Source organism: Oryzias melastigma, linkage group LG14 (assembly GCF_002922805.2).
Source record: "Oryzias melastigma strain HK-1 linkage group LG14, ASM292280v2, whole genome shotgun sequence".
Lineage (NCBI taxonomy): Eukaryota > Metazoa > Chordata > Actinopteri > Beloniformes > Adrianichthyidae > Oryzias > Oryzias melastigma.
The window spans coordinates 14,638,587-14,650,211 of record NC_050525.1 but is presented as its reverse complement, the minus strand read 5'-3'; the positions used below and the strand labels follow the sequence as shown (position 1 = coordinate 14,650,211).

The 11,625-nt window shown below is 38.3% G+C and overlaps 1 protein-coding gene and 1 non-coding gene across 3 annotated transcripts in view; both read left to right on the top strand.

The window, feature by feature from the left end:
- Positions 1-6,796, top strand: part of cblb (Cbl proto-oncogene B, E3 ubiquitin protein ligase) — a 43,393-nt gene extending 36,597 nt beyond the window's left edge. For both annotated transcript variants that reach the window (XM_024263496.2, XM_036215175.1), the window contains exons 14-18: positions 1,457-1,521; positions 1,675-1,782; positions 1,975-2,115; positions 2,212-2,316; positions 3,877-6,796. In XM_024263496.2, the coding sequence (XP_024119264.1) occupies positions 1,457-1,521; positions 1,675-1,782; positions 1,975-2,115; positions 2,212-2,316; positions 3,877-4,109 (652 nt within the window). In that variant the 3' untranslated portion in view covers positions 4,110-6,796. The remainder of the gene's footprint in view (positions 1-1,456; positions 1,522-1,674; positions 1,783-1,974; positions 2,116-2,211; positions 2,317-3,876) is intronic.
- Positions 6,797-9,872: 3,076 nt separating this feature from the next.
- LOC112143083 lies at positions 9,873-9,989 on the top strand. The gene has a single exon (XR_002918687.1). It is a non-coding gene; the product is annotated as a U6atac minor spliceosomal RNA (small nuclear RNA).
- The last annotated feature ends 1,636 nt before the right edge of the window (positions 9,990-11,625 follow it).

The following is an 11,625-nucleotide window of genomic DNA, read 5'->3' as shown; positions in this document are numbered from 1 at the left end:
TTCTGGGTTTTAACTTTGACCCCCGTGAGGAAAGCTTATCCGTGTTGATCCCTTTACAGTATAGTGCACCTCTCTGGTATGCAAAAATCAGCTCAGACATGTTTTCAGGAATATGAACCATTGGCTGGATGCATACTTTAAGGTCGTTAGGGGTGTCCTGAAGGCAGCAGCAGGAGTGTAGGCTTCATTCGGGCGCTTTGAAACCTCAAAAAGGCTTAAATTTCATACCCTAGCTCACTCTGCAGATGTAGCTGCACTTTGAAGCAACTCCCTAAATGCTAGTGTCAGACTGTCAACCATTTCAGAAATGCTGCTGTAAAGCAGCAGTGACATCTGGTGGAGAGGCTGGGGATAACTATCTGACTGTTGAGTTCTCCCTGCTGCTATAAGCATCTCTGGACCCAGACCTCTTCTCAGATTTCACAGATGTGGCATTTATGATGTCAGGCAGTAGTCCCGGACTACAAGGACCATATTGTTTTGGTAATTGTTCTTTGAGCAAAATTTTGTCAAAATCTGTCAATCAAACATTCAAGGTGGACATCAAATGCTTTTATTGAGGTTGGTCAGTTTATGACCTGCATAACTTGCGATATATCATGAAAAAAAAACTTGGATTAGCAAGGTAACTGAGCAAGAATGGTTATTCAGAATGACAGTAATAGATCTTTATTTCTCAATTGAGCTCTATGGGTTTGGCTTCTTGGAGCCAGCAGGTACTTCCTGTTTGGAATGCCAGGGAGGAGGGATCGCCCAGTCCAGTTCTCATATGCTGTCAACGCTCCCCTCCCAAAAAGTGATAAAATCACAGTGGATAATATTGTAAAAAAAAAATGTAATGGGGCCAAATTCTCCTACGGGGCTCAAAAACATCTACTAACAAAGCCTAAACCTACATGTGGTTGATTTCCAAAGGAAGTTGTAAAATTACGGGGTGGTGACTGGACTTAAGGTTTGGTGGGAATTATAAGAGAAAGAATGAAATTTTCCACATTTTTACACAGTATATGAAAGAGAACTTTTGTCCAAACAATCTTCACAACCTCCCAACTCCTCAATCATAATTGGGAATCTACTTTGGAAAAAAATGTTGGTTTTAAAGTTTTGAATGGAGTTCGTGTGGCAAGCTCGCAAATGTAGTGTTTCCATGTTTCTCGCATATTTTTTTGCCAGAATTTTGTAACAATTTAATACAAGAATATTTAGCTGAAGCTGAACAGAATATGGCATATTGTCACAGCCCTGGAACCAAACAAATTAAATAGTTGCTATGAAGATATAACGAACAGAAAAGTTGAAAAAAGGGTTTTTTTTATGAATTTGTCACATCCAGCTTTGACCAGGGTGAGATTTGCAGAGAGGTGCTTAGTTTACTTCATTGTGAGAATTCCCCCTGCGGCTTTAATTTGCATTTCAGTTTGGAGATGCAAACCTCAAGTTTTTTCCTCTCGTGCAGACCCATGGACAGCACTCCTCCAGAGGCCCTAATGCAGCAGGAAAAGCCCAAATCCCCCATGTCCGGTGAGCTATTTTCTTCAGTCACTCCTAAATGATGAACATCTTTAGTGTTTGTGATTTAGTTTAATGAACAGCATTAAGTTAACCATTAAATTCCCCTCTCCAATATAGTAACATTTCATAAAAAGATCCTCTAAGAAACTATTCAATCTGCAGGTCGACGAGCAGAACCAGCCGGACCGTCAGTTCCAGGGGGAGCGCATGCAGGCCCGTGTCCCTTTCACATAACCCACTCTGACTATGACACTCTGCTTCCGCTTCACGGTAACTTCAAGGATTAATTTAAGCTCTAAGCTTTCCCTTCAAAGCCTGGCCTATTTCTTACCTCAACTGTCTTCTTTGAGGCTCAATATTTTTGGCTTGTTTTAAAATATTCGTACCATTCAGCCGGTCCACAGACATTAGTAAACAGTGAGTCAGCTTGTGTTTTTGATGTCTTGTGTGTTTCCCCATCAGAAAACTCCCTGAACAGCTGTCAGCAGTCTCAGCCTCCCCCTCCTCCTGCACGAAACAGTTTCATTGACATTTCCTCGTCTTCATCGTCCTCGTCGTCATGCAGCGCTGGATCCTTCCTCTCACACTCGCTGTTAGCCTCTGGTGAGCCGTCACCGATGTGCAGCTGTCGTTCTGCACGCAAGATGATGGGGTTTGGAGTTGTGTTGACAGATTTGTTTACCTGATTGTTCTGTCTAGACAAAGTGTGTGACTTCTCGAACAGCTCTGCCCCCCCGCCTCCTTCCAGACGGCCCACAGCATTTAAAGTCTGTCCAGATTACGACCTCCTCCCTCCTGTTGAAGGTGAAGTTTTTATTATTTTGTTTAAGTTCTCAGCTCTATTTCTTTATCTTGTAAATTTCTGCTATGCAGTCATTCTCCCACTGAATAAGATGCTACTGTTAGATTCCTGAACCTGAGAGCTCAGGAATCCATGGAGGAATTTCTGTCAATGTAACTTTTAGAGGGAAATACATTTTGGTTTTTGTAGACTCGGTTAAAAAAAAAACAAAAAAAAAAGCAGCAGGATGCCAGCCCTCAAGGCCTGGACTTTGACTTCCCTTATTCACGCTGCCACTGAAATGCACCAGAGTTCAGTTGCAAGTGAGTTCTGGAGGATCAGAAACAAACGCCAAACAATTCATTTTTATATTTAAATGGCCTATATCCTGCATAAAATGTATCAGTACATATGATAATATATTACCTTTGGCACACTAAAGAACAAATTGTTAAATTATCTTTTCCTATCCGGAAGTAAGACGCCTCAATCTCTGACATCACCCTAGAACCGGCCTCTGCGTTGTGTCTGCGTCTCGCCGCAAAAACAAACAACATCCAAACTTTTGCAAAGATGGATGTGTATATAAAATAGTGGGTTAGCCTGAGGGCTGTGCCAGCAGCACAGACTCTTCCTGGAAGGGGCTGTTCTTCACTTTGTGACGTCACAATGTGAGGACTGTTTTTGTGGACTAGAAGGAGCTGGGGGAGTTTAGAGGAATCCTCAGAGATACGTGGATGGAGAAAAATACCACTTTTAGAGTTTTTTTTTCCAAGAGGAATTAACATTATAATACACAACAAGGTTCCAAAGAGTAGATTTTTCCCGATATTGGCCAGGGGTGGGCAAACTTTTTGTCTGATGGGCCACAAATGATCTAAATTTTGACAGAAGGGCCGGACTAGGACTAGATGCGTGGAGTGTTTTGGTTATCGGCCTGATAAGAGAAAGAAACAACTTAAATCTGAAGGAGCTGGATGAACATGCTTTCATTTTGATTGAAAATCCATATATATATTAAAGAAAATAACATTTTTTATTTAAAAACTGTGGCTTTCGTTCTTATTTTAGAGCCAATTGCACCAATGGGTTTATATACATTAGGGAATTTAGAGAAACGCTCCGTTATGAGGTGTTGGAATGGTCAGATAAATGGAGGTCTGACTTAGAAAACACCTGAATGTCAGAAATACAACAAATACATGAATACAGAATAACTTTTTGCATCTAAACAAAGGTCAATGTATGTATAATGCACCATGGGGAGACACCAGAATCACAGGGAAAATAAAGTACTAATAAGGATTATTAATATAAATTATTCTAGCTTGGCAAGCCAGATTAAACATCTTAATGGGCCTTTAAAAAAATATACAGACTTTCTATCACAAAACAATGGCCGTTAAAGAAATAACTGTTATATACAATGCTGAGTGCTTGAAGCTGCTTCTATATTTTGAGTTACAATAAGAACTTTCACCCAGACATGAATTAACACCACCTCCATATTTGTAGAAATTACTTGTTAAAGGCATTTTCCTATTGTTTTACTGACTTGGATTCTCTCCTTCTCTCACCTTAAGCCCCGGCCCGGCCTCCTAAACCCCTCCCTAGAAAGATCCCCTCTGACATTCAGCCTGGAAAAGCTCACAGCCTGGAGTCGGACCACGAGGACGCAAAGATCGCCAAGCTGATGGGGGAGGGTTATTCTTTCGACGACGTAAAGCGGGCACTGGTGATCGCCGATTACAAAGTCGACGTGGCCCGCAACATCCTGAGAGAGTTTGCCTTAGTGAGCCCCAGACTGAACCTCTAGTCCTAACGGTTAAATGGGGCGGAGGGGCTCCTCCATGAAGCTGTGCCTGATAAAAGGGCTTCTTTTCTCTGAGTGTTGGAGAAATCAGAGCTTCACGGGAACAGAAGCGTTTTAAGAGAGATTTGCCTTGCGTTGCCAAACAGAGATGTCCATGCACAAAGTGGCTGAAACCAAACGACTGAGGAGGAGTCAACAGTGGATGTGAGGGATTCAGACTTGGAAAGAAAAGAGGCTTTTTGTTTACAACAAGCTTTGCCAGTGCTGGCCTCTGGTTTTAAACACTCCTGTCAGACTCAGGACTGTGTTAAAAAAAAAAAAAAAAATCGCCCTAAATCTGCTACTGCTGCTATGAATTGTTTTACATCCTGTCACCCCCCCTCACTGCTTTAGGGCCTCAGAAATAATTTACTTGAGTTTACATTGAAAATCCCTGGTTAACATTTATTTCCTATGCAACCAGTAGGGGGAGCCACAGTTAGCCATTTCTTGTATCATGCCAACTTTTTCAGTGTTGGACAAATGTGTTGATTGGACTGTACCATTCCTCCTGATGGGGAGGTTGTTTTCTGTTTTAAGCAGGAAATTATAGAATTTTAAGAAAAAAAAATGTGACTTTTATCTGCCTTAAAGCAAGAAGGTTCGTGTGTGCATGTTCTTGTGCCTGCAATGGGTTCTCCACATATCCCACAAACAACAGATTTCCATTGAGAGAAATGCTGGTCACCGGGTTGTGCGAGTGGTTACCTCTCTGCCCTGTCGACGCCATTCCTCACGGATGGCGCGTGTTGAGACCTGACAGACAGTTCACTCTGCAGCCTCATCCTCCTGTCTCCACTTCAATTACACAGCCACCATATGGTTAAATGGTCGTCATTCCACACATGTTTGAGCTCTGACTCTTTGGATTTGTTTGATTTGATTTGGGGGGAGTTAGGCGGCGCCGCCACTGATAGAATTATGTAAAGGTGTATCATTTTACTAGAAAACATTCAAACTCTGAAATGTCAGCTACAACCGTGCAGTGCAGCAGATGTTAAAACCTCCTTACCTCAGAGTCTGGATCAGCTGTATCTCCAACCCAGATGACTGCAAAGTATTTACTCCAAAACAATTCAGTTTAAGCAGTTTTTTAAATATTTATTTGAAAGTTTTATAGTTGATCTGTGCCAGTAGCTAAAGGGATATGTTGTTTTTCAGTGATGTTTTGTCTAAAACGTAATTAGTGAGACGTCAACCACGGAGGAGACGGTGGTCAGAGCTCTGACTCTTTAGTCGTTTTTAATTTATCAGTATTGAAATGTAGGATTTTGTAATAACGTACTCACCCAAGTCACATTAAAAATGACTTATGGTTTTTTTGAGCTCTTGGTAGTATTTTAAAGTCGTGGATGACTCTGACCTGATGTCCTTTTTTGAGAAAACAATTCTTTTAAATTATGATTCTAATGAACCGGCAGTAAAACAATGGCCTTCCGTCCCTGCAGATGACTTCTTAAAGAGGTTTATTCTCCTGATGCTAGAGGTTACTAACCTTTTGTTTTATTGTTTTTGTAGGATTTTTAAAGGTCTGGTGCTGAATCCCCCTGACTTCAAGTATTAAGCAAACAGATTATTAGTTTGCAAACATTTTCACTGCTGATAATCAGAAAAATCTGACTGGAAAATGTGTTTTTTGTACACCAGAGTAGAATACTTTCAATAAAATTGTATGTTTATTTGACACGCCCAGGAATTCAAACGTTTCTCCTAATAAAACAATCTTAGCAGGTTCTTTCCTGCCTAGTTTGACCCTGAAATACTTGGATTACAATCTGGTTGCCATAGATACCTGTCAAACAATAACATGCAGTGTGCTCACTACAGTTTCTATTGTTCCATAAGATGTGCAATAGGAATAAAAATGAGGCTTTTTGATACCGATCAGTGTTTTTGTTCTGAAATGCATTTATTTTTTTCTTTCAACTTTAAAAAGATGACATTTTTATTCCACAAGGAAGATGCTCATGTATTGCTCCATCTGCACATGTTTTCTTTGCTTTTTGGAAGGGGAGAACTCTGTTAATAAACACCTTGCTGCCAGTGAAGATTACCACAAGGCAGGCTTTCGCCTTTCACCTCTACACAAATGTCTAAAAGAGGATTTTATCATGTTTTTTATGTTTTATTTTTAAATTCTTTTTTATTTTTTGTAAAAAACATGAAATGGTCCTAAATCCCCCTAAAGAAATCACAAGTTTACCTTTTTATTTAAGCACGAAAAATAATTGATCATTTTTGTGGCAAAGTTGAACAGAAATCAATTATTTTCTGATTTATTTACAATACCCCAAGCTGCCAGAAATAAAATAAAAACTGAAAATGTATGCTGGATTTTTTTTATTATTTTTTTTACCAGAGAGCTCTGAATTATTCATTCCATTGGACCCTCTAGTGAAGGGGGCAAGTGGCCTTAAAGCTGTAACCTTTTATTTGCTTTTAGTTTTGTACAAATGTGTTCTTTTGGTTAAAATGTGACAATATGTAAAAAGCATAGAGCGATTTTCAAGTAATTTATATAATTCTTTATTCTCTTATGTTATTTACTATAGATGAAAAAAAATCTCAACTCCATAATCTATGTGTCTGATAATGTTGTCAGATTTTTCCCTGACAGCTGATGTGCTGAATAAACTTGTTACTTTATGCAATGGGCTCCTGGTGAGTCTTTATGCTCATTTTAGCGCTGCTAGAAATTGGAATACTAACATAACGGGTGTACGGATCGTGGAAAGTCCAGTCTTTCCAAGATCTTATGGCATCTCATACAATGTTATTTTAAAATTGTTTATTCCTTTGTACTTATGAGGCTCTATTCCTAAATGACATACGTTCAGTCAACAGTTTTCTGTCATAAATCATTTATTCTGCTGCTCTTACAGTGGTCATTGTCTTACAAGTCGAGCAACTGAGTTCCCAATTTCCAAAATATCACTCCATTACCGGAAGCTTAAGAAAGTAAAAATACTGTTGTTTCAAGATAAATTATCTTATTTTCTGTCTTTCATGAAAAATAATCAAATCAAGAAAGTTTTTAATATCAAAAATAAACATAGTTTATGTAAAACCGTAATTTTAACTCCTTCTTGTCCTCCATCTGTTGCTCTCTTTGTTGTAGTTTGGAGGAAAAAGCGAGAGTTGACAATGTTCAGGTTTCTGGTTGCTAAAGCTAGCGCTGTTTGTAGCAGTGAAGCTAACAGTACCGGAGCATTAGCTGTGTTTGAGATGCCTTCTGCCTCGCTTGCATGTCGGTGAGAGCAGGCGGCTGCAGGCGGAGAAAGAAGGCGGACAGCGGGACTGAATGAGAACAGGAGGTTAAGTTGTTCCTGATATATCTAATATTGGATAAGTTAAACTTAATTTTGTTATGAGTTTAGTATTTTAAAGTTAAAAATCTAGTGAAAATAAGAAAAGATTCAACAAAGTACCAAAACTACACAACAGGATTTCAGATGCTGGATTTGAACCCATTTCCTTCTGATGAAAATAAATTCTGTCGTGTTTTTAGGGCAGCTACAGTCCACAATCATGAGTAAGCTTATTGGCTGTTCACATCCCTCCTTCCACTGAAAGCAGATTGGGAGAAGATGTCACCCCACGCTGTAATTTGACGCGTCTCATGGTCAGTTTTTAACTTGACTAACTTACGGTAAGGACAAAAAATATCCTGGAATAAAATAATAATTTGCAAGAAGAACGTGTTAGGAAGATAGATACTTGTTCAAAAAGGGTTATTCTGACAAATAAAATCAGTAATAACATTTTATTTCTCTTTAGAAGTTTACAGGATTTGGGCTTCTTGGAGAAAATGTTGCATTTTTTGTTAGAGTGTTGTTAGTTGCCTGTTTGTCCATTATTACATCAAACTGAAAATGAATGTTATAATTGTACACCCATTGAAATAATTTTATGAACACATGTTAATGTTTGACTACATTTATTTTTAGACTAGACTTGACCTCCCTCTTTCTTATTTCATATTAAGACACCTTGAAAAAAGGACTTCTTTTAATCGATTAATATTTACATTCAAGATTCTATTTTATGTTTTGACTTCCGATAAAGAGAGCACCGCCACTTCTTGTTGTCCACTTAAAGCACTGTGTATAACCATATTTAATCTCAGCCAGACGGGAACTAAGACAACTTCCATAAATCTTTTAGTAGATGTCACAGAGCTAAAGTAAAGTAAAAAAATAAAATAAAATAAAACAGGAAATAACCAAATAATGCTAAATATTTAAAAAAAATGTATAAAATGTTTACTAAGGTGAATTATCTGGATTTAGGGAAGTAACTAGATTTGGGTTTCTGAGTCATAGGGTTATAAAACGTCAAAGTCCAAACAGTGAATGTGGAAGAGTGGGTCACACAAACAGAAAAAAAATATACATTTTAAAACATAAAAAAAACTTCAATGAAAATAGTAGTTAATAATTGAGTTTTGGCTAAATGGACATCTCAGAATGCACAGTATTCGTTCATGGTAATATTCATGCTTTCTGTCAAGCTAAAACTAGACCTAAAAGATCTCAATGTTAAGATCGCATTTTAACAAATTAACTGACCTTTTTCCCTCCTCCTAACTTTCAGCCTCCCTATTTCATTTCCCTTCTTGTGATCCGAGTTTTTTAAGTTTCATGTTGTTTATATGTCTACCAGCATGAAAGCAAAGAAACCAGAGGACTATACTGTAATATTTATTTGCTTTAGTTACATTTATTTGAAATCATTTTTTTCCTTTGAGTCACGCCTGAAGTCTCCCTTAAGTCCCCCGAGTAGTAAGTATACAAAGGGTTTTCCCTTAAGCTCCACAGAGACCGGAATTACCCAGACACAGCAATGATGTCACACCCCTAAGTCACGTGAGACATAAACAAATACAGCAGCTATGAAACGTGCTGCGTTCACATGCACCTTGTAAAGCGTAGAACCAGTTGTGAAAGGGATTAAAGACTTACCCAACGTGCTAGAAAAATATGCAACACGTTAACTTGCATTTTTACTTGGAACTTTTCACTTATTGTTAAGTCTCCCTTCAGGTCTTTCGTAAAGCAATCTGCTGAAATGAAAGGATAGAATAAACACTGCAGCGCCAATGCTAAATTTAAACTGTTGACTGTACAGAGATGCTTGCAAGTCACTTTGCAAGTCATACTAGTCAAGTTTCATAGCTATAACAGGCACTATATCGTCATAAAGGTACATTACATTTTTGACACAACTGTCAGAAAATAAAAAAACAGGAAAAACTCCATGTTTGTCAGAGCTGATAGGAACAGTATGTCGCTGACTTGTATCTCTCACACTGTGAAGTTCTGCCGTTCAACTGCATGCAAAGTTTAACTTAATATCCATTTGTTACTATAGTCCTTTGAGACTCTCTACTGTCCTCTAATCATATTTACATTGAAGCCCAAACTGAAAGCTCTTGACTATTTACCAAACGTTGCTCAAATACTGCACTCTACTGCTCTTGTTTGTTTGTTTTTTTCTTTATAATCATTTCTGCATTTGAAATGTGTCACAGTGTGTCACACTGCCTCGCCTTACGGTTATAAAGATAGTTGTCAAACTAATCATGACTTCATTGTTTTAGTGTTTGAAAGGTTCCGCCTACACTCTCAAGTCTTGAGACCTTCCCTGACCTTCTTTGTTGAGGTCAGGAAAACGTTTCCGTTTCCTGAGGGCAAACAGAGGATGAGGAGGAGCTTCTAAACATTCGGACCCTTGACTGAAAGCAGAGATGGTTAGCACTCCCCTTGAGATGGCCATGTAGCCTGCAGCACACATACGGTTAAGACATTGCCACCTACCTTGTGGCATCTCTAACCAAGCTTTCTGCAGATTAAAAAAAAAAAAAAGTACCTGGTCTTCCTGGACTCAGCCCCCCCAAATACACAACATATCATTCTACCTCTGCTGTTTGTTTTTGGTGTTTTTATGTTCTTGTGGCATTTTTCTCAAGATGGAGGAAATATGTTAAGAAAATTAAGCTTGAAATTGCATTTCTGAGTATTTCTTTATTCAAATAATTGTGAATAAGGAGCAGATGAAAAAAATGCCGTTCAAAAAGCTTATAGATGTGACGAAAAATCTGCAATGGATCCACATACGTCTTTGTTTTCTTTGTCTGAGCTGGAATCTGTACAGGTAACTCTAAAATTGTTCGCCATTTTTGTTTCACCGTTAATGTTAGGTTGAGGTTGTCAGGGGCTGTACCATTGACTGTATAAGAAAGCTGGACTGAGTTACCCCTCCCGCTTAACGTTCCAAATAGGAAGTACCTGCTGACTCAAAAAAGCCAAAATACTATTGACCTTTATTTGGGATAATAACAGTTATCACTCAGTCATTATATTTGTCAGAATAACCAATCCTGCTCTGGTTCCTTTTTCTTAACATCTTCTTGATAATTTTATTTCATTACATTTTTTCTTTATGTTATTCAAGTTATAAACTGACCAATCAGATGCCTCAGTAAAAGCATGTGGTGCCCACTGGCTCAAATGTTTGATTGACAGATTCTCCTGAGCCCACTCTCAGTGAAAGGGGTGTGGACTTAGAACAAGCTCACTTATGATTGGCAGCAGTAGTTGCCATATAGAAATGTTGACTCAGACCAACTCGGACGTCACATTTTTTGGCGACATTCGACTGAATGTCTTCGCTGAAGCCAAAAGTAAAACATTTTGAATGGGAGACGTCACACCTCCCTGTCCAGTTCTCTGTATACAGTCAATAAGTTAGCAAGAGACAATATGTCCAAATTCCCACCTTAATCCCTAATTACTAAAAAACTATATAGTGTAGGACTATCTAGTGCCCTGGATTTTAAAAGCAATTTAAACACCATGCTCACTACTTTTCTTTTTAAATAGCAAGTATGACGTCACCAATTTCACAAAGTGAAAATCTAATCAATACAAGCATTTCATGTCATCTATTTGTGACTCCACTGTGTTATGATGACGAAAACATTTATTAAAAAATTACATTGAAACAATTTTTTTTTGGGGGGGGGCAAAATTGTTCAAACACAATGAATTGTGGTTTCTATGTAGTGAGCATAGATGCACACGGGTTTTTTCACAAAGACTTCTGTGAAAATTTCTAGGGTAATACCTGATACATGTTGGAATAATACATTCAGACAGATCTACAAAAGGGCGAACTCACTATATCGTGAGTAGGGAAATAATTCAGACATAAGTTGAGTGTAAGCAGATGGATGTTGGGAAGTGGGGGTGGGCTTACCCCATCCCAGTTGTCCCACCCACAACTCAAGAGGCATATTTCTAAGGAACTACTGCCGCTCTGCAGAAACTATGTCCTACAGTTTTTATTTATTATTTATTTATGCTTAAAAACAGCATAATTATAATTAACAGACCACTGTTTTTATAACAGATAAGATAATCGTTTTGGGGTTTTAGATAGGCTACTTTGTTGGACAGTTGTGCAATACATTTTACAACAT